The sequence below is a fragment of the Podarcis erhardii genome, assembly GCF_964252035.2.
Source record: "Podarcis erhardii genome assembly, chromosome: 2".
In the NCBI taxonomy this organism is placed as follows: domain Eukaryota; kingdom Metazoa; phylum Chordata; class Lepidosauria; order Squamata; family Lacertidae; genus Podarcis; species Podarcis erhardii.
This window is the reverse complement of record NC_138498.1, coordinates 10,091,539-10,114,737: the sequence shown is the minus strand read 5'-3', so window position 1 is coordinate 10,114,737 and position 23,199 is coordinate 10,091,539. Positions and strand designations below refer to the sequence as shown.

Here is a 23,199-nt window from a genome sequence, read left to right as displayed (position 1 = left end):
AATGGCCTAGATTACCTTCTTTTGCCATTAGAGTTGTGGTTTTCAAACCTTGTTCTGGGGTGTCCTCTGGAAATACCCCCTCCCCACAATAACACGCGTTTCTGTAACAAATCAGAATCCCTTGAAACGTTGCCTAACTATTCACTGCAAAGCTTATTTTGCCAGAAGTCATCTGCAAGGGAGTGTTGGGTATTCTCTAGAAAAACGCCACCCCTATCTCTGAGCGGTGCGAGATTCCAGGGGTTCCAGGCATTTACCCAGGCATTTGTGTTTGCTTTGGAATGAGGTACAGTGTCTTCATTTTATTTTTATTTTTTTATTTATACCCCGCCCTTCCCAGTTCAAAAACTGGACTCAGGGTGGCTAAAAACAAATTTAAAACACTTAATTATAAAAGCAGCATAAAATACAGTATAAAAACATGAATAACAATGAAATTCAAAAATCAAAAATCAGATAATCCCCAGGGCTAGCTGGCTGAATTGGTCCTACTTGGGCCAGAGAGGAGGCCAGGGGAGAATTAGCTGTGGGGTCTCAGAGCGGGTGATCTTCATAAAAGGGGGAGGGGGAAGGAAGAGAAGGGAAATAAAAGATCAGGCTGAATTCAAATTAAAGGCCAGGTGGACTAGCTCTGCCTTACAGGCCCGACAGAAGAAGGTTAAATCCTGAAGGGCCCTAGTCTCATGGGACAGAGCATTCCACCAGGTCGGAGCCATCACTGAAAAGGCCCTGGCCCTGGTGGAGGATAGTCTGACTTCCTTAGGGCCTGGGACCTCTAAACTATGGTCATTCATGGACCTTAAGGTCCTCTGTGGGGCACTCCAGGAGAGGCGGTCCTGTAGATACGAGGACCCTGTGGCATATGCTTTATTTAAACAACCTGAGCCTGTGATGGATGGGTTCACAGCACTGACACCCCAAGCGGGTCTTGCTTCTCTGTAGCCACAGAAATCAGGCATCTCTCTCTTTCATAGGCTTCAGCTTGCTTCTTCCTCCAGCTTCTATCTTACCCTTACACAACTCATTTCTGGCCTTTGTCTTTTCTAACTAACAAATAGTGAGTTGAGGGAGCCCCCCCCCATTTGTCTGGCACAGAGCGACTTCCTTTGATACCTTAATGACCTATATTTAGAGGGCCATTATCAAAAAAACTTTTCTGGCCATTCCAACCATTTGAATCCTTCCTTAGATATTAACACTTGCTGGATCTAGGAATTAGAAGGGTCTTGGCATACAGCCTGCTCCCCCGCCCCCCCCCCCCGACTCATAGCAATACATTCTCAGTTCATGCAAGACTGATAGTTTGCTCAACAGGCTGGGCTGCGGCTTTTTTCCTAACTGTGAGATGTCATAGAATACTTTTTAATGCACTGGGGCTCTGTGGCAGGGGCATAGATAATTTCGCAGGAGATAATAGAATAATGGAATTCTAGAGTTGGAAGGGACCCCAAGGGTCATCTAGTCCAACCCCCTACAATCAGCTGATGTGGAAAAGGTTCCCTCAAGGTAGAAATCTACTGTGCTAGAGAATGGAGGAGGATCATCATCAGGGCTCACCACTGTCTATAGACTTTGATCGACAGCCCAATATATAATTAGATGTTCATAAGTCCACTGATTTCTGTAGTCTTAAGCATACCTATCTCCACACTCCATTGTAGGTCCAAAATACATTTGTAAATTCCTCTGCAAAGCACCTTAAATTCATTCCTAGTTAATTACACCCAACTTGTCTAGGCAACTCTAGTTTTGAGAGCCGTTAGGTCTGGTGGCCTTTATTAGCCCCAGCAGATTAATGGCTACACCAACCAGTTGTGTCTATTTCAGGGAAATTTTTGGAACTGTAATTTTCAGCTGAGGAAGCCAGTTAGCAATGGGTTGCAGTGACAGTGTTGCTAGGACTGAGCAGGTTTTGATTTTGTGTCAGGTTATGAATCAAATCAGGACAGTGGCAGGTCTGGACAAAGGCAGACATTCCATTAGTGCATTTCCTTAAGGTTGTATTTTAGAGTCGCTAAAGCTGTAATCCTATATCCTCTTACCTGGGAAGAAGTCCCAGGGAACTTAGTGGAGCTAAACTACAACTCCCATCATCCCCAGCCAGCTTGGCTAGTAGTCAGAAATGATGGGATTTGTAGTCAAACATCTGCAGGCCCATGTTTGAGGTACACTACACTAACGTAGTTTAATGACTGTATATATTTTTTGCAACCCACACTTGATTGCTATTAGGGGCATGTAAACAGTATCAATATGTGGGACAATATGTGGGACGTGGGTGGCACTGTGGGTTAAACCACAGAGCCTAGAGCTTGCCGATCAGAAGGTCAGTGGTTCGAATCCCCGCGACAGGGTGAGCTCCCGTTGTTTGGTCCCAGCTCCTGCCCACCTAGCAGTTCAAAAGCACGAAGTGCAAGTAGATAAATAGGTACCGCTCCAGCGGGAAGGTAAACAGCATTTCCGTGCACTGCTCTGGTTCGCCAGAAGCGGCTTAGTCATGCTGGCCACATGACCCGGAAGCTGTACGCCGGCTCCCTCGGCCAATAAAGCGAGATGAGCGCCACAACCCCAGAGTCAGTCACGACTGGACCTAATGGTCAGGGGTCCCTTTACCTAAACAATATCAAAGACTGGCATACTGGAGGATATTAATGTGTAGAATGTGTTCTTGTTCTTTGATTGCAGTAACTAACCCTGATTTTTGAATGTTACTCCACACTCACCAAGTCATATTCCTTTACTCCAGGTTCCTATAGGGTAGCCAACAATACACATTATTTACTGAGTCACTACTGGTAAACATTAGAGTTCCTACTCTGTATGAAAACACCCATTGAAAAGAGTGAAAAAGGTCCGTTCTTCCCATTTCAGTCTTTTGTGGACACGGAGGTAGAGTTAAAATGTTTTAAGGAGTAACTGATCTTGAGGTTGCACCTTTGGACAGAGGCGTAGCGTGGGGTGGTGTCTGTGGGGGTCCGTGGCTCAGAGCACAATTTTGTGAGGGGGTGCAAACAGGGGCCCCCGCAGCAGGCTCCTTCATCAGAGCCTGGCTCTGAGTGAGAAGGAGCTGAGTCTTGACTGGGCGCTTGTGCTCGGCCGCAGCTCAGCCCCCAGTTCAGGCCTGACCCAGGGGATTTGAACAGGAGAATGGGCGCCAACACTGCCATCCACCCTCCTCAGCTGCTGTACACCTTGCACCCAGCTCTGCCACTGGGTCAAACTGGTGGGCAGACGCTCCACCACTGCCTTTGGACATGCATCCTTGTATAGAGATGTATTTAATGGTTTCATAATAGGATTAATAAATAAATCTGATGGGGTTGTTCTGCTCTCCTCAGAATGCATTGTTGTTGTTTAGTCATTTAGTTGTGCCCGACTCTTCGAGACCCCATGGTCAAACTCACGCTGGTAGCTTCCAGAACACTGTCCAGCCATCTCGTCCTCTGTTGTCCCCTTCTCCTTGTGCCCTCCATCTTTCCCAACATCAGGGTCTTTTCCAGGGAGTCTTCTCTTCTCATGAGGTGGCCAAAGTATTGGAGCCTCAGCTTCACGATCTGTCCTTCCAGTGAGCACTCAGGGCTTAAGGATGGATAAGTTTGATCTTCTTGCAGTCCATGGGACTTTCAGGTGTCTCCTCCAGCACCATAATTCAAAAGCATCAATTCTTCGGTGATCAGCCTTCTTTATGGTCCAGCTCTCACTTCCATACATCACTACTGGGAAAACCATAGCTTTAACTATACGGACCTTAGTCGGCAAGGTGATGTCTCTTCAGAATGCATAACAGTGCTTTTTTGGAGCTACGTTTGACCTGTCGGTGTCCATTTTAAAGCCACACTTTCTAATTATTCCAAGTGCACTTGAATATTGTTTAGATTCAGTGATGTAGCTCTGTGTTCCAGACACCCTGTCTCTAGATATAATGAACAGTGTTTTGTGTTTTCGATAACTTGTTGGAAAGTTTGTGTACCACAAAGTTGATTTCTATCCTTGCAGACCGACCCCCCGCTTGTTTACTGCTGTGGAAAACACCAAAACAATGACTTGATAATAGGGTGGGCAAAAAAATACAACTTGCTACTTAGAAAGCCCCCTTCCTTTTTCTCTCCAGATGAAATTCTGCCTAAAAATATCACCCTATGTCTGGAGGTATAGTCCCCAAGGAGCGTAAAAAAATGTAAAACGAGCTTGCCCTAATTTCTTCCTCTGTGATGTGGGCATGCTTGCCCATCAGATACTACGGGAAACTCTGGACTTTTCAAAAGACTTCTTGTATTCCTCATTGTGTGAATGTTCTCCATCAGATCACATCACATCACGTTCTACTGAAACTGACCACATTCTCTCCGTGCTTTATCTTTGCAGAACTTTGGTGCTCAGATGGCTGGAGGATTTGACGAGAAAGCAGGCGGCGCTCAGATGGGAGTGATGCAAGGACCAATGGTAAGGAGCAGGAGAGTCTCCCCAAGTCGTTTGAGCTCATGTCTGTGCGACAAATGTATATTGCAGGGGTGGGTATGCTGTGACTCTCCAGATATTGTTGGACTACAACCCAGCCAGCACGGCCAATGATCAGCAACAATGGGAGTTGCCCAACTTTTTGGACTAGTGGGCGCTAGACACAAAATGGCTGCCATGGAAGGAGTGTGGCATAACACAAAATTAGCTAGGCAGCCACTCCTGGCAATCTTATGCTTACTGTGGAAAGTCAGCTATGTCCTGCTGGCCCTGATTGTGGAGATCTCTCTCTCTTACACACACACACAGATGCTGTTGCTGTCTAATAACAACCAGAAGCATTCCTCGGTATCATGAAATATATACACAGAAATTGCTTAGAAAGTACTTGCACATTTCACCTCATAACTTTCTTTCTCGAAGGGCTAGAGCTCTTTAAAAAATGAAAGCTCAAAGTCTCGGGCACCTGCCCAGGGGTGCCACTGGAAGCCTTTTGGTTTGGCAATTTCTGACGTAGAGGTCCATAGGTTCCTCACCCCAGATATACCTGGTATATTGGGTTTATGGCAGTTGGCTGCCGTGGGATGATGTTCCACTAAGAATCCTGGCAATTGTAGTCAGTGGCGTAACATGGGTTGCCAGCGCCCGGGGCCCATGCAGAGGAGGTGGGTGGAAGGCAGGGAAATGGACGGAGTATGCATGTGCATACTAATAGCATCCGCGTCACCCAGGAGATTACAGCCACGGAAGTAAGAAAAGAGCTGTTCCGTTGTCTAGAGAGGTCACTTCCTGGCTCGCTTGGAGAAGCCATCAGCAGCAAAAGCATGAGGCAGCACCAGGTGCTGAAATTTTGCGCCCCTAACAAATTTGCACCTGGGGCAACCGCCCCTGTGGCTCCTCCCATACTGTGTCACTGATTGTAGTTTAGTGATGGTGAGAACAGTCTGTTAAGAGACTTTTAGCTCCGCTTGCACAACGGTATTTTCCTAGGTTCCCTGCAGACAGTGCCCACCTTGCAGGGTTTTGAGGCTCTCAGGCAAGACTCAGGGCTTCATTGGGCCTTACCCTGAAAATGGTGGGTGCTTCGGGGCTTATTGGGTGGGTGTCCCATACAGAATGGTGACACTGTTGATTAGGGCTGATGGTGGATCATCCATTGGTCCTGTGAACTTCGCAAATGCTACCCTCTGGAGCCATTCTATCCTGCGGAGAGGGAATTGTCACATTCAGTTGATCAGAGATTGCTCTAGTAAACAGAGATAGGTATGAGCTTCAAGTACCTGCACACAGCTGTGTCACTCCTTCCTTCGCGTGAGTGATGAAACAAGAAGCTATAGACAACCATAGCTTCAGGTCATGTCCGAGCCAGGACTACGTTTAATGACTTCCAAGCTAGCCAGGCTTCAGAAACCATCTTCAAATGATGGCTTTGCATTTTGGCTTGTGTGAAAGCCGTTGACCCCAGTTTTCTTGTTCAGATGTAATAGGAAGCTGTGATTAACGGCAGCTTCTTGCCTTATGCCGGTGTCTGAGACTTATTCATAATATTGGATTTTTAAGACAACATTTGATTGTTGGAATGTGACCAACTACTAATGGATATTTTATTTGTGTTAATTACTATATTTATGTCCCACTGTTCCTCTTAGGAGCTTAAGGTAGCATACATGCCTCTTCCTCTCCCCTCTATTTTAACCTCAGCCACAACCCTCAAGGTCACCAGTGATCTTTGTGGCCATGTGTGGATTTGAACCCAATCCTAGTCCAACACACTTAACCGCCACACCTGCTTTCTGTTAAACCTGTGAGGGATATGTGCTGTAGGCTAGGCCAAGAGCCTCGTTTTACATTGGAAAATGCTTGACAGAAGATGCATTTTGCAGAGCAAATAGAGAAATTACGAAAGACATCAGTGAGACCAGTCAGAGTTCAGCCATCTTGAGAACTAGGTATGATGTACACCTGGGCCATAATCCTTAGCACATTTTGGGGTTGAGTTGCATTGAAAGTGGTGGGACTTCCAATGAGTAAATGTTACAGGAGCTCTTCCAAATGGCCCTAAATTTGTAGATCTGGTATGGTGCTATATGTGTTTGATTCCTCACCTCCACTCCAGACATGCAGAGTGTTTAATAGCCCATATTAGTTTCTCTGACTGATGGCTACAGTAAAACAGACAAGCAGACACCCCGTGTACCATTTAGGCTCTCCCAAGGTACAATTTGAAGCCACCTGAGGCCACCACCTAGGTTTGGTCATGTGAGCCGCATGTACAGTGCCTTGGGTTCTGTGATGGACGGAAAGTGGGATATATAAATGTTAAGAAAAGTAAATAAAATGTTCCAAGGTAACACTGACAACGTGTGTATAGATCTATCGATAGATAGCTAGATAGCATTTGATTATTTTATTTTTAAAAAATTATTTTAAAAAAATCTCTTCTGATATTTTCAGAAGGATGCTCAAGATGGTTTGCATAAAATAATACACTACAATAGGGAAGGGGAAACTTGTGACCCTCTGGAGTGTTGTTGGACTCCCACAGCCATCAGCACCAAACATCATGGCCAATGGTCAGGGATGATGGGAGTTGTAGTCCAGAAACATCTGCAGGGCCACTTTTTCCTGATCCCTGCACTGCAATAACACTGGGACTGTTTCTGTCCCCTTAAAATAGGGTAGCTGAGTCACCAGCATAGCTACATTTGGCCCAAAGGAACTACAGCTTTTGCTTGCACCCCAAACAGCATAGTTTTATTGAGGCCCACAGAGTCCAATCCATTCCTGATGTTAAGCTAGACTGATGCCATCAAAGTCTCATCGCTGCCACCTTCCTTTGTACCCAGAGTTCCAGAAAACCACGTTTCTTTTCATTATCAATTAATTTTATTGCCTAACTTACTTGATAAACGTTTGTTGACCTGCTATTCCAAGATTGTTCAAGCAAGCCGCTATAACGGAAAGACTGACTTCTAAAGAGAGAGAGAGAGAGAGAGAAGGTCTTTGGGCCTTTGCATCACTTGCCAGAACTTCCCAAGCCATGTGCCAAAAGAGTTGAAACAGATGATTATGGACAGGGAAGTAATAGAGAGATTTGTTTTAAGGGGCCGGGTCACTGTTGCACTTGGACCGAGAGCTGAATTATGCAAAGACAGACAGCAGCTACTGTTCTTCAAGATCCCACAAGACTTCCAGCAGGAAATTTCTAATCTCTAGCATTTCTTGGCAAGCAGTAAATGAAATTCGGGCTTAGTAAACATGGACAGTTTCCAAGAGAAAGCGAGTGTGTGTGTGTGTGTGTGTGTGTGTGTGTGTGTGTGTTTTCACCGCCGAATGACTTCTATAAATATAAATAGCCCTGGATGCTACAAAGAAAGAGGGAGAATTAAAGAAGAAGCAGCCATTGAAGAAGCCCTGCTCTGGTTCTTAATGCCTGTACAGCCAGGGCCTAGTGTATCTCTTGTGCTGGGATTGTATCTTCCTTTCTTTTTGGGAGGGTAACGATTGCTTAATTTAATTTTTTTTTCTATTATAGGGACCTATGGGACCACGAGGCCCTCCGGGACCTCCAGGATCTCCTGTAAGTATCAAAACCTTTCCCCTCTTTTTTGGATGATCTCTCATGTTTGGAAGAAAAAAATGAGGCCGATGGAAGAATTTCCCAAGGGGACCACTATGTATCTGTGCTCTTCTTTTCAGGGCCCTCAAGGATTTCAAGGCAGCCCTGGTGAACCTGGTGAACCTGGAACTGGCGTGAGTATCTAGGAAGTGCGCATGTTTGTGGCACAATTCATGCGCTCGTGTTTTCCTCCTTTCCCTCCTGCCACGATGCACCTGCAAATCCCCTCTTCACTTCTGGGATCCTCAACGTCCGGAGAAAGCCTGTTTATAAAGTATCAATCAAAAGCTCTTAGCTTAGGGGTTCTCAAAAAGTAAGGGCACGAGCAAACTGAAAAGATTTATTGAGCTTTGCAGTTGAAGTCAGGTCTAACAGTTATCCCATGGAGAGACTTTGCAGCTTTTTAGTTGTGGGAGAATGACTAAGAGTGGACATGATGGGCTTTTAGTGGATTGGAGAGGAACATAAAAAAGATAAGAAGAGCCATGTTTGATCAGGTTTAAAGCAGGACAGATGTTCTGGAGAGCCGTACAGGGTTCCCACCAGCTGTGGGTGGGCAATAGGGAGATATCTGGTTTTCAACATCATGATATATCATCAGCTAAACATCCCAATACACTGATATAGCACAATGTCTGAAATAAGGATGGAGCTATGTAGAGGCATTGGCTGGCTTCACAGTTTTCCCCATGTGATTTTTGCATAGCACACAGACATCGTGATTCATTTTATATTGCCAGGTCAAAAGTTATAAAACCGATATCGCGATATGGACTTCGAACCAGTTTTGGACGATATATCGCCCAGCCCTACTGGAAAGCTAGCCAGGTAGACATGTGATGGCTGAACTGTGTATGATCTGGTTCCCTTCTGATCTGCCACCTAATAATAATAATAATAATAATAATTTTTATTTATACCCCGCCCTCCCCAGCCAAGGCCGGGCTCAGGCCGGCTAACAAGCAATAATAAAAACAAGTTGAATGAATACAACTTAAGAACAAAATTAAAATACAGCATTAAAATATTGAAACATTAAAATATTAAAATGCAGCCTCATCACAGGAGAAAGGAAAAAGAAAAAAGAAAAAAGAAAGAGGGGGAGGGAATCAAATTGGCTCCAAGCCAAAGGCCAGGTGGAACAACTCTGTCTTACAGGCCCTGCGGAAAGAAATCAGATCCTGCTGGGTCCTGGTCTCATGAGGCAGAGCGTTTCCCCAGGCCGGAGCCAGTGTTGAAAAGGCCCTGGCTCTGGTTGAAGCTAATCTAACTTCCTTAGGGCCCGGGACCACTAGGGTGTTGCTATTTATGGACCTTGAGGCTCTCCGTAGGATATACCGGGAGGGGCGGTCCCATAAGTACGAGGGTCCTAAGGCATGTGGCTCAGCATGGCTCATGACCCTGGTGCCAGCCTGTTGCTGTTTTTTAATCAATGTTCTCATTGGAAATGTATTCTAATTTAATGAATATTATTGTTATTATCATCATCACTTGCTAAATTTTCATACCGGCCTTCATCCAAGGATCATAGGGCAGTTTGCAATGTAAAAACACAAAAATGCATACCATAGTAACAAACAAAGACAATAGCTCCTACCTGAATATATCCACCAGGTGAGAGGCCTTGATTGGCTGCAGCAAATGTGCTTGAACCTTACAACTTGGCCCACCACTGTCAACCATTTGATGTGCTCAGGGTAGTAGCTGGCCACTTATGTGCAGCGACCAGTGGACTTAGGTATCCAGTACACAGTTGCATTGTGATGACTGCAGAGTGGATTTCCTGCTTTAGTTGTTTCCAGGCTCAGGTGTAGGAAGGGGTGGAAATTGTTCATGAGCATTCTTCCCATGGATCCAGCAGATAAAAATGTCACTGATGTAGTTTAGGCAGCAAAGAGCAGCTTAAAAGGTTCCAAGTTGGCCTATGAACTTGTTGGCATAAGGGAATAGACATAGCAGTTATTCTGTATCATTGTGGGTTGTGACCCTCCGTCTATCTCTGAGTGGGATGTTGGTCCACAGGGCTGGTACATCTATAGTTGCTAGGAGATTGTTTTCTGGGAGAGCATCAATAGATAGTGGTTTCTGTAGGAAGGTCTGTGGTGTCCTACAATTAACCCAGGGTTCTAATGTACTTCTACACTGAATATGAGAACAATGTTGTGGTGGGAAACAGCCTGATGCGCAGGAACAAGAAGTGATCCTTGACACATGTCTGCTACTGAATATGTCAGCTGTGTATAATTATGGGGAAGAAGTTCACCTCCATTTGCATTTAAAAGCAAAGCTGTATTGTGCTATCTCCCTGTTAAGGGACGCAGGTGGCGCTGTGGTCTAAACCACAGAGCCTAGGGCTTGCCGATCAGAAGGTTGGCGGTTCGAATCTCTGCGATGGGGTGAGCTCCCGTTGCTCAGTCCCAGCTCCTGCCCACCTAGCAGTTCAAAAGCATGCCAAGTGCAAGTAGATAAATAGGTACCGCTCTGGCGGGAAGGTAAACGGCGTTTCCGTGTGCTGCTCTGGTCCTCCAGAAGCGGCTTAGTCATGCTGGCCACATGACCCGGAAGCTGTCTGTGGACAAACGTCGCGTCCCTTGGCCTATAGAGCGAGATGAGCTCCGCTACCCCAGAGTCGTTCGTGACTGGACCTAACAGTCAGGGGTACCTTTATCTCCCTGTTACACTCAATATTCCTGGTCGCCACTCCTGGGGGTGGAGATGTGTAGGGAGAATACATGGGTGAGTCTCAGTAGCGATGGTACGATGTGCTGCCTACTGTGGTAGAGATGGATGGGGTGAGACACTGGTGAGGTCAGCGCAGTGCAAATGCGCTGGCAGGAGCGCTGGATTGCCTCCACCAGCACATTTGCACCACACTGACCTCACAGTTGCCCCACCCCTCTCCATCCCAGCCTATAGTAACTGCACAATCAGAGGGAGGTCAAGGATGCAGTGCAGCCTCACTGCGCTGTCCACTATCTGACTTTTGTCACAGTGATGGAACTTGACATGACGCTGCCGTTTCGATCAGCAGCTCTGTGTTGAGCATCACATCTAGTCAGGGCCGGCCCTATCATTAGGCAGTGTGAGGCAGATGTGGGGTGTTGCAAAAGGGCATCAAGTTGTTACATAACGGTGCTATTATTCCATTTTTACTGCCAAGGACGGGGAAGAGGCACTTGTGGGATTTTCTGCCTCAGATTTCTTCCCCGCACCTTAATAAAAGCAAACAAAAAAATCACTATATAGAAGGGTCTGGAAACTTCTGTTTCACTATATAGAAGGGTCTGGAAACTTCTGTTTCAGTGTATCTGAAGAAGTGTGCATGCACACGAAAGCTCATACCAAGAACTGACTTAGTTGGTCTTTAAGGTGCTACTGGAAGGAATTTGTTTTGTTCAAACAAAAAAATGACACACTAAAGAACAAATCCAAGCATCAGGAATGGCAGTTTAAAGCAATAGCAAAATCAGCTGTGAAGTAGGGCACAATTTAAAGACCTTTAAAGATGCTTTCTTGAAACAGCATCATTTTCAGACTTTGTCTAAAAAATGGGAGATGAAGGCATGTCTCCTGTAGGAGACCATTCCACAATCTGGTACCATACCTGAATAGCAATGTATTACTTTCTTTATTAATTTTGTATTTTGCCCTTGCTCCCAAAGGAGTCCAGACAATTATTCTATCTGGTAGGATAGGGTAGAATAGTAAAATAGTAAAATGTTTTTATTGGGCAGATTTCTGCTGGTGGCTAGAACTATGATTTCAGAGTTTTTGGAGGCTCATGGGGGAAAGAGTGCAGCAATGAGCCCTCTTTAACCAGTGTGTTGTGTGTGTGAGACTCAGGAGCTGCCGAAGATAACTCTCGCCAATTTTTAAAAAGCATTTTCTAACTGTCTGGGGTGTAATTAAAATACAGCTTAACTGTACTTCATGAGGGACGTGGGTGGCACTGTGGGTTAAACCACAGAGCCTAGGACTTGCTGATCAGAAGGTCGGCGGTTCGAATCCCCGTGATGGGGTGAGCTCCCGTTGCTCGGTCCCTGCTCCTGCCAACCTAGCTGTTCAAAAGCACATCAAGTGCAAGTAGATAAATAGGTACCGCTCCGGCGGGAAGGTAAACAGCGATTCTGTGCGCTGCTCTGGTTCGCCAGAAGCGGCTTTGTCATGCTGGCCACGTGACCCGGAAGCTGTACGCCGGCTCCCTTGGCCAATAAAGCGAGATGAGCGCTGCAACCCCAGAGTCAGCCATGACTGTACCTAATGGTCTGGGGTCCCTTTACCTTTATAACTGTATTTCATATCAGTGCTGCTCAGGAATATTATCTGCACATCCTGCATTAGTATAGCACAACGCCAGGGGCCTTGTTGCATGTTCTGTTAAATCACTGTTGAGTGATTTATGCATAAATTGTAAGGAGTTGCCGTGAGCCTTAATCTCACACACTACACCTTTTTACAGGGCAGCCACCAATTTCAAGCTCTCCTGCTACCCTAGAATCACATAACCTGATGCACAGCAGCCACCGTGCTGCAGTACAGATCCCCGAGCCACCCTAAAGATCTACGTGGTTCCCTATGTGGTTCCCCCGGCCCAGTCCGGCCCAGTACAGACTGCTCCCCCCCCCGCTAAACCATGGTTTATTGTTTTGCACAAGAACTGCCTTTTGCCAGTCATGAAATTGAGATTAGTTCCCTAAGAGGGATGCACTGCATGTGTGCGAAGGGGAAAAAAAACCCCAACGCTTTCGTCATTCTAATTGTGAATGCAATATGATAACTAGAAAGCCTAGTTAAGAGTGGGGGTGAAGCAAAAGGCATATGGTGCCTTCTTTTAGAAGCTTCCTCAAGTTTCTGACCTGTGCTGTTGGCCACTGGAACTGACCATCAGCTTTGCCATGGGTTGGCAAATGACACGCTTTGGATCCTTTGCTCTGCCTGCTGAGGAATATAATGAATGGAAGAGAATGAATATATGAATGAAAAGTGAGGGAGATGAATGAAGTGTTCTGCCTGCCTCCCGAACTCTTTCCCCAAGGGAATGTGGCCCTTGAACCCCCCAAAAGGGTGTCCCATTCCTGAGCTTTGCAGTGGTGTATTAGCAGCCACATGTCATGGAAATCTCTCTTTTTTAAAAATACATTTTTTATTAGTTTTTAACATATTAATTATCATTCATACAACAAAACTTCTCATCTTATACAATAATTTTTGGACTTCCGTCAACACCTCTGATGATTTTCCGTTCTTATCGCTTATTATGCATTTCTTAATTTCATATTCCCTTTAATTATCTTTAACTAACAATTCTCCTCATTGTCTTTTTTTGCAATATTTCAAATAATTCACCTTACAAAACATCTTGCAAACCTACTAGCGTAATCTGTTCATCCCAATTACTTTTCAAATAATCCGTAAATTTACTCCAGTCTTCTGAGAATCTCTGGTCCCACATGTTTCAATTTCTTCCTGTTAGTTTATCTAATTCTGCATAGTCCATCATTTTCATACGCCATTCTTCTTTCGTCGGTAATTGTCATGGAAATCTCTTGGCCAAAGCCTATTCTAGAATCATTTTCTCCTGATATGGAAGCACAGATTTCAAGAAGCTACATAAAACCGCAGATGGGGATACAGGAAGCACCAGCATGGCCAGTGAATTGGGGAGTCCACAGTTACAGAAAGGATGGATCCCTACGTATACTGTCAACATATTCACCTTATTAAGACGCCCTAGCCACTAACAGGTGACAGCAGGTGGCGTAGAATATACAAGAGGCTGTATCTCAGACTTCTAATATATTTTGTTTTCCCTTCCCCTCTCTCTAGGGTCCAATGGGTCCCCGTGGGCCACCTGGGCCACCCGGAAAACCTGGCGATGATGTGAGTATCCTATCTTTTGACATCTGCCCATCACGATGATGGTGGACTTGAGCAGCTTAGCACATACATAGCAGAACGAGGAGTTTGCTGCAAAAGTGAATGCTAAAGTGAAATACAAAACAGTTGACGTTTTAAGGCACAGAGTGTTTATGTCTCATCCTATCACACACACACACAGTATCACTCAGGCTAATATGGAAGTCATTCTCGGAATGTACAGCCGAAATAGCACATTCTGCATACAAGAGGAAAGGTATCAAGTAGGAAAACTCAAGGTTTGCAAAAGTATATAAAAAAAACCTGAGGAAAAGAAACACTACAGATTTAAAATGCTTTAACAGTCATTGCTTCGCAGTTGGAAATTCTGGGAGCTGTAGTTCTGTGATAAGGGGCTTGTAATTTCTTACAGACATCTCAGCATTCTTATCAGACTACAATTCCAAGGATTCTTCGAAGGGCTTGTTAAACTGGTATAAAATTGACATGTCCTTTGTAACAGACCTGCAAGGATTGGGGGCTTTTTACCTTAATGAGAAGGTTTTGGGGGGGCGGTATATGTCAAGAGAGGTATAAAACAAAAGAACTGAAACTACTTGTGCTGTTTTCTTGTGGGTTTTTTTGGGTAGCTGCTGTTAAGCAGGGAGTTTTTTACTTACATCGTTTATTTGAACCAACTATTTTTAATGGATGCGGGTGGCGCTGTGGGTTAAACCACAGAGCCTAGGGCTTGCCGATCAGAAGGTCGGCGGTTTGAATCCCCACGACGGGGTGAGCTCCTGTTGCTCAGTCCCTGCTCCTGCCAACCTAGCAGTTTGAAAGCACGTCAAAGTGCAAGTAGATAAATAGGTACCACTCCGGCGGGAAGGTAAACGGCGTTTCTGTGCGCTGCTCTGGTTCGCCAGAAGCGGCTTAGTCATGCTGGCTCTATGCCGGCTCCCTCGGTCAATAAAGCGAGATGAGTGCCACAACCCCAGAGTCGGTCGCAACTGGATCTAATGGTCAGGGGTCCCTTTACCTTTACCTATTTTTAATGCAGATTTCTAATCTGCTATTATGTCAGGGGCAGAGAACCTTTTTTGCCCTCCAGAGGCTGCTGAACTACATCTCCCATCAGCCCCTGCAAGCATGGCCGATAGTCAAGGCTGATGGGAGCGAAGGGCCAAAAGTTCCCTGCTCAGCCTGGTGTCCCAAGATGTTCTTGGACTGCATCTCTCATCATAACAACCATTCCGTTCCGGAAGTCTGTTTGACTTGCAAAATGTTTGGAAAGCAAGGCGCGGCTTCCGATTGGCTGCAGGAGGTTCCTCCAGCCAATCGGCAGCCGCATTAGACATTTGGGTTCCAAAGAACGTTCGCAAACCGGAACACTCACTTCTGGGTTTGCGGCGTTTGGGAGCCAAAACATTCAAGTCGTAAGGCATTTGGGATCCAAGGTACAACTGTAGTTTTTGTTGGAGACAGAACAGCAAACTAGGAAGTACACAGCAGCTTTAAGTTATTCAATTTTGATGTCTTCTTCTGACCTTGACTTTTGTATAAATGTCATCCTTTTCTTAAAGGGTATGTTTTAACCACTTGATCACTTTTGTCTCTTTCAGGGTGAATCTGGCAAACCTGGCAAATCGGGAGAGCGTGGGCCACCTGGGCCTCAGGTATGGCGTTGTCCAGCAATCTCAGATATCTGTGCACATACGACTGGATAAAGAAATGCAGCAGAATGCACTTTTATTCTGAGAGTACGTTTAGTTGACATAAACAGGCACAGTTTGGGAGGAAATATTCTGTGGTTTTGGATGAAGGGATCTTCTTACTCTTCCTGAAGATGGGCTTAGAATTTCAGGATTCCCCACCAGAGCAAAGCCTTGATTAAAAATAAAAATAGTATGTTGGATTTCTGGCTTAGACTACTGGGTAAATGTGGGAGTCTCTGCTGAATTTGACTTTGAAACCACCCTGGCTCTCAGGGTGTTTAGAGAGCCAGAGAATAACTAACTCCTGTAGCTCATAGCCATATGCTGGTGACCAAGACTTTTATTGCGTTTAGAAACGCATTGCAAACAAAATTATCAGTGTTGAGCAACATTAAGACCCACAAGACCAAATTCTGTATCTCATTAAAAACTAAATTCTCCAATCTGTCTACGTTATTCAAATTAAATACATCAATGTTTATTTTACGTTTTTATGAATTTTATTCTGCTTCTGCTAGCCATTGAAACTCTGCTCCCTGATCCCTAGAAAATTCTCCCCTGCCATCATTGCCTGAGCACTTTGAAGCCCAACTCTGAAGCCATAAGAAACATGTTTTAAAAGAAACATTGGTCTGCATGCAGTTATTTTGCTCTGCATACAGAGACTTGCGTAAAGGGTTAATCACCCCACTGTTATTATCTCACCTGGGGTATTAAGTACCGTATTTTTCGCTCTATAAGACACACCAGACCACAAGACGCACCTAGTTTTTGGAGGAGGAAAATAAGAAAAAAATATTCTGAATCTCAGAAGCCAGAACAGCAAGAGGGATCGCTGACCAGTGAAAGCAGCAATCCCTCTTGCTGTTCTGGCTTCTGGGATAGCTGCGCAGCCTGCATTCGCTCCATAAGATGCACACACATTTCCCCTTACTTTTTAGGAGGGAAAAATGAGTCTTATAGAGCAAAAAATACGGTAACTTTTCTCTTGGAGGAACAAGATAAGCTGGTGACAGCAAAGGCTGCAATTTTTTTTAGCTATTACCATTAAAATAAGGCCCACAGTTTTGTTCTCTGAGGTTTAAATTGTATACTTTTTAACATTTTTGTTTTGTTTGGCAATTTTATCTGATCTGTTCTACACCATATATATTTGGACTTTTGTATACAAATTGCAACAGCAAATATCTATATATCTTCGAAGCCTATGTTTGCAGCCGTAGAAAGCTTGGTTTAAAACAAAATTCTAAATTCTGCGACTAGTGTGGAATTGCACAAACCTATCTGCAGATGGTATTAATTTGAGACTGGGTTGTGTGTGGAGAAAAGGTTAGGGCATGCTTGAAACTTGGCAGTCAGTAGAGGTGTCATGAATTGGCATTATGATGTCAGCAATTTTGCTTGCCTTCCCACTGAAGTCACTGAAGCAAAGCCTGCTGAAAAGGGAGAGTGATGGGGAACAGAGAGCTTTACATTCTGAGTATAGATAGAGATGGAATAAAGGGCTAAAGAAGTCACAGCTTAACATGAGCAAGTTGGTTTTGCTTCCTGTTTCCATACTCTAGTACATCCATGTATGCGTATTGGATAGGTCTTCCTTAAATATAAATGGCTGATAGGCCAGAAACTTGGCCCTTTAGCTTCTGCAGTGAGCTGTTCAGTATTCCAGCTTTTGTGCAGTTATCAGCATCTGTTTGAGAAACTTTATTTATTTACCTGAACTGATCTCTCGTTGACTCTTAGGGTGCTCGAGGTTTCCCTGGGACCCCAGGTCTTCCCGGCGTAAAAGGTCACAGAGTAAGTATGCAAGCATTAAATAGGCTGGATTTTTAGTAAAAGTCTCTGCCAAGGATATGCAATGAAACCTCTTCATGATTTCCTCTCTCTTTCTAGGGTTATCCTGGATTAGATGGTTCCAAGGGAGAAGCTGGCGCTGCAGGTGCTAAGGTAAGGGACATTCGATTTTAGTAGCCATGGGCACCTATGGCTTTCCCATGCCTCCCACTCCAACCAATGAATACCATTTTAGTTTTTCTAAATATTGTCAAGGTCCCTTTGCAACCTCAAGTAACTTCCCGTCAACGCCCCCTTACCAAGTTTCAGACTGTAGGCACTTCCAGGCTATCACTATTTTCAGGTGGGATTCAATCACATCCTTGCAAATCCAAGGTGTGCAGTTTAAGCTGACTGAGAGCTTATATTCCTTTAAAACAGAAGCCCTGCACATCAAAACCAATGTAAATTTGCTTGCCAGGGTGAAATTAACAGTTCTTAAGTGAATTTACAGTGTACAGTTTTAAAATTTCCCTGTAGACTTTTCAAAGTAAACGACACTGTATTCCCCCCGCCCCAAAGAAATCATGACAGGTAGACCAATTGATGTAGATGTGTCAGGAAACGAAAACGCTTCCTTTAGTTGGTGTTAAAAATCCGTCCTCCAGGGATATAAACGGTGCAACGAGAGCAGGATTTTCAAAGCAGGGAGCTGTTTTGGTTTTCAGCAGCACCCAAGAAAGTGGATGCTGAAAATGACCATGTTCTCTTAGCACCCAAGTGCATAATTAGCAGATTGCTGTTTTCCTGTAGTAATTAAGCATGCATTATTTAAGAGCAATGAACAGCCGTAGTCTATCACTACACTTGTCTCCGCCAACCGGTATGTCTTTTGCTAACTGCTGTTGTAGCATCATGGATGCCCACCGCACACGACATCTCTAAGCTTCCTAGTCTGCCTGGAAGCCCCCTGCACCCCCCCCCATGCCTAGGAGCCTAAGACAATAAGGGGTGGGGGGAAGCTGTATTAGGATTCTTAACGGTAGCTTAGGACCTTTCCCACTTTTTATAGTATATGCTCATTTCATTGCATGGCATCTAGAGGTCTTCCTTTTCTGCAGCCAGCAAGTATCACAAGAACTTGGAGGACTTTGCACTCGGCTTTGTATGGGTGCTGAAACTGCGTAGGCTCCTTACAGTTGTGCAGCCTCCTCTTTGGCAGCAATCATCCATCCCACTCTATTCCACTTCTGCCAGAAATGGGGTTGCCAGTTGAGATGCATCTGCAGGCAATTGTTTGCCATTGTTACAGTTGTACAGTGGTACCTTGGTTCTTGAACTGCTTAGTTGCTGAACAAATCGGCTCCCGAACGCCGCAAACCCGGAAGTGAGTGTTCCAGTTTGTGAACATTTTTTGGAAGCCAAACATCCATCGCGGCTCCTGCGGCCAATCGGAAGCTGCGCCTTGGTTTTCGAACAGTTTTGAGATAACCTGTGTTGTCCTCACAAACAAATCACAATAAAGTGGTCATTTGGAAGCACCTTCAGAGTCTCATCTCCCACCCCTGATCCACACAGATATGGGGTTTGGTAGCAAAGACATGTTTTGCTTCCATAATTACCATGGTCTCTCTTACTCTAGGGTGAAGCTGGCGCTGCTGGAGAAGCTGGATCACCAGGTCCGATGGTGAGTATCCGCTCTTAGCCTATCTGGGAATTGCCCATCTGTATTTGAATAATAATAATAATAATAATAATAATAATAATTTATACCCCACCCATCTGGCTGGGTTTCCCCAGCCACTCTGGGTGGCTCCCAACAGAATATTAATAATAAAGCGACAACATCAAACATTAAAAACTTCCCTAAACAGGGCTGCCTTCAGATGTCTTCTAAAAGTCAGGTAGTTGTTTATTTCCTTGATATCTGATGGGAGGGCGTTCCACAGGGCGGGTGCCACTACCGAAAAGGCCCTCTGCCTGGTTCCCTGTAACCTCACTTCTCACAGTGAGGGAACCGCCAGACGGCCCTTGGAGTTGGACCTCAGTGTTCGGGCAGAACGATAGGGGTGGAGACGCTCCTTCAGGTATACTGGACCGAGGCCATTTAAGGCTTTCAAGGTCAGCACCAACACTTTGAATTGTGCTCGGAAATAGTCCTGAGAGTTTGTGCAACTTAAATGTACATATTCAGGACCTCCCTGGAATTCGCGGTGAATTGTGCCAGGTTCACATGTGACTCCACACTCATTCGGCGGGAAGGTAAATGACGTTTCTGTGCGGTGCTCTAGTTTCGCCAGAAGCGGCTTAGTCATGCTGGCCACATGACCAGGAAAAACTGTCTGCGGACAAACGCCGGCTCCCTCGGCCTATAGAGCGAGATGAGCGCGCAACCCCAGAGTCGTTCGCGACTGGACTTAACTGTCAGGGCTCCTTCACCTTTTACCACTAGACCCTACTGCAACCCTTTTAACTGTTACACCACACTGTTGTGCTGATGAACATTTCACTAGCCATAATGTTGAAAAGTAGGTTCCTTTGCACTCTGAAATCTGCACTCTGGGAGATTAGGCTGTGATGCCCTTTTCACGTTTGTTATTGTTATTTCCCAGGGTCCCCGTGGTCTTCCAGGTGAGAGAGGACGTCCTGGCCCATCTGGTGCTGCGGTAAGTATCAGCATTAACTTGAACACTGCAAGTCCTGTATCTTGGAAATGTTGCTAGTGCAGACAAAATGTACACACCCGTGACTTTAGTGGAAAACCTCCTGCCCCTTGCCTCCCTACCCCATTTGTCATGGCCTACCACATTTCCATAAAAGTAAGGATGGAATGAGATTTCTTTGCCCTTTTCAGTATACTTGCTGTGGCTTTTGGTTTTTGAACATCTGGAGGCAGAAGTGGCTGGTGCCTATTTGGGCCTGGTAGGGCAGAAGGCAAGGAGGCCAACAGTAGGAGGCGCTATAGCCAGCGGCAGGCAGCAGCAGTTAGCTATAGTTTCCTCCCCATCCACCTCCCTGCTGGGTTTGGCTACAGCAACTCTGACAACTAAGGAGGAGGAAACAGAAAGCCAGGGCCCTGGACTGGTTGTAAGTAAGAAGGCAGGTAGGCTTGGTGGAACCAAGGTTGGTGGAGCAGTGCCCCATTTGCCCAATGGACTAGTCTCCAATGCCTGGAGGGCATGAGTTGGCAAAGGCTGTTTAAGTTGCTGTGCCCTAAGATGCATGGTAAAGGTCTTTTACCCGTCAGCCAGCAGATTGTTACTGCAGTGGGCATATCTCAAAAGATGGCAGTGGGCATCTCCCCAAAGGACATGGCATGCTTTATTATGTTGACCGTGGAGGAGAGAAGCAGAAAGCAGCCTCTGATCAGTAGCACCGAATGGGGCTAACTTCTAGTTTAAATCCAGCCTGCTGCAGGGGGGACCAAACTTTTGTTAAGTGCAGAATTTCTTCTACACACATTGCTGTGAACATGGTGGTGGGGATCTAGCATGGGAATTCGGGGGCATTAATCCTTTGCCCCCTGCTGTGGTCCCAATCCGGAATGTCCCCCTCCGCATAGCTGCTGTTTGCTTTGCAGAGAAACTTGCATTTGCTTAAATGGGATCTTTTTTCCTATGCAAATAGAGGCAGCGGTGGGGAACCTGTGGCCCTTGGACTACAACTCCCATCATCCCTGACCCCCCGACCTTGCTAGCTGGGGCTGATGGGAACCAGAGTCCAACAACATTTGAAGGTTCACAGGTTCCCCATTCATGCTGTAAAGTTGTAGATAGGCTGTTCAGGAAGATATGCTTTTCAAAGGGTAGGAAGTAACTGGAGTTGCCATCTTGGGACTGGTCCAGAAGCTGCAGCTGATTCAGAAACCCGAGACCAGGTTATTGATTAGAGCACCTGGGTGCACACATATTACACCTGTGCTGAGGTGCAACGTTTTGTATGCCTTGGATACCAGCCAGCTATTGGGCCACGTTCATCATATTGTTGTTAACTTAGTCCTGAGTTATTCAGGACCTTAAATGTTAAGTCAAAGACTGTCAGACCACTTAGATCAGTGATGGCCAAACTTGGCCCTCCGGCTGTTTTGGGACTACAATTCCCATCATCCCTGACCACTGGTCCTGTTAGCTAGGGATGATGGGAGTTGTAGTCCCAAAACAGCTGGAGGGCCAAGTTTGGCCATCACTGATTTAGATCATCTGGAGAAATTCTACTTGTGGCACCACACTCTACAGAATATTGTAGGATGGTGACTGAAAAGCAGGTATTTTCTGCTGTTACCCCTCTACTGTGGAATGCCCTTCCCTCTGCCATACGTGAAGCAGCAGCCACCAGTGGCTTCAGACGCCTTGTGTCAATTTATCTTTTCCCCTGAGTCTTAAGATCAGACCCTGTTTTACATATCCAAACCTTCTGAATTTTTATTTTATTCATTGGCATGTGCTTTTATTTTTATTTTTATTGCTGTTTTACTGGTTTTAGGTTGCATTTTTGTTTTACTGATATATAGCTTGTTTTTTTACATGCTATACCATTTAGAGATTTTTGGACTATTAAGCAGTATATAAATGCTTTTAAATAAATAACACAAAACCTTGTAACCTGGGCATCAGATGGAGCGGATAGTGTGGCAGGGTGCCTCCACTCATAGAATTGTAGAGTTGGAAGGGACCACGAGGCCCATCTAGTCCAACCCTCCAATGCAGGAATCTTTTGCCCAACATGGGGCTCGAACCCACAACCCCGGGATTATGAATCTCATGCTCTACCAGTTGAGCTATGTTCTGCTCACTTGACCTCTGACTGGTGATGTTGCTGCTACTTACTTTGGAAGTGAGGAGTGGGTGATGGATGAGGGGGTGGTGGTGAGATCAGCGCAGTGCAAGTGCACCGGCAGACCCCGTCTGGTGCTCCTATTGGTGAGCTTCCGCCGTGCTGACCTCGCTGCTACCTCGCCCCTCCCTCTCCAGCTCCGGATAAGCAGGAATAACATGATGGACTAGAGGTCAGATGAGTGGCTAAGGCAGGAGCCGAAACAGGTCCTCCTGCCCATATGTTGCATGATTCTGTCATCCAGACAGTTCCTCAAATCTGTAGGTGTGCCATATGCACAGAGCCATATAGTGCCAGAGAGGGGAAGAGGAGGCGGAAGGAACTGTGCCTGCCTCTTCTCCCACTTACGGTACTTCCCCTGTAAATCTAAAGTTCAGCATCAGGTATAAGAGAAGTCACTACCCTAGAGGCCATCTTTAGACTAGAGTTTCCCAAACTTGGGTCTCCAGCTATTGTTAGACTACAACTCCTATCATCCCTGAGCACTGGTCCTGCTAGCTAGGGGTGATGGGAGTTGTAGTCCAACTACAGCTGGAGATCCAAGCTTGGGAAACTCTGGTTTAGATGCTCGGGTGCAAAATTCAGGGGGTTTGGCTAAACTGGAAAGATTAGTGTATTGATTGGATCATGGGGGAAAATGTGGATGCTGAGAAATGTCACACCGGTAGTGTTTGGTGCTGCTCGCCTGACCTCCCTCCAGCTGAGTCGCTACTACATACAGTGGTACCTCAGGTTACATACGCTTCAGGTTACATATGCTTCAGGTTACATACGCTTCAGGTTACAGACTCCGCTAACCCAGAAATATTATCTCAGGTTAAGAACTTTGCGGCGGCAGCAGGAGGCCCCATTAGCTAAAGTGGTGCTTCAGGTTAAGAACAGTTTCAGGTTAAGAACAGACCTCCGGAACAAATTAAGTACTTAACCCGAGGTACCACTGTATTG

General features: G+C 45.5%; 1 protein-coding gene across 5 annotated transcripts in view; it reads left to right on the top strand.

Moving 5' to 3' along the window:
- Positions 1-23,199, top strand: part of COL2A1 (collagen type II alpha 1 chain) — a 99,857-nt gene that overhangs the window by 11,571 nt on the left and 65,087 nt on the right. For all 5 annotated transcript variants that reach the window (XM_081848922.1, XM_081848921.1, XM_081848925.1 and 2 more), the window contains 9 exons: positions 4,366-4,443; positions 7,994-8,038; positions 8,158-8,211; positions 13,904-13,957; positions 15,556-15,609; positions 17,392-17,445; positions 17,542-17,595; positions 19,064-19,108; positions 20,034-20,087. In XM_081848922.1, the coding sequence (XP_081705048.1) occupies positions 4,366-4,443; positions 7,994-8,038; positions 8,158-8,211; positions 13,904-13,957; positions 15,556-15,609; positions 17,392-17,445; positions 17,542-17,595; positions 19,064-19,108; positions 20,034-20,087 (492 nt within the window). The remainder of the gene's footprint in view (positions 1-4,365; positions 4,444-7,993; positions 8,039-8,157; positions 8,212-13,903; positions 13,958-15,555; positions 15,610-17,391; positions 17,446-17,541; positions 17,596-19,063; positions 19,109-20,033; positions 20,088-23,199) is intronic.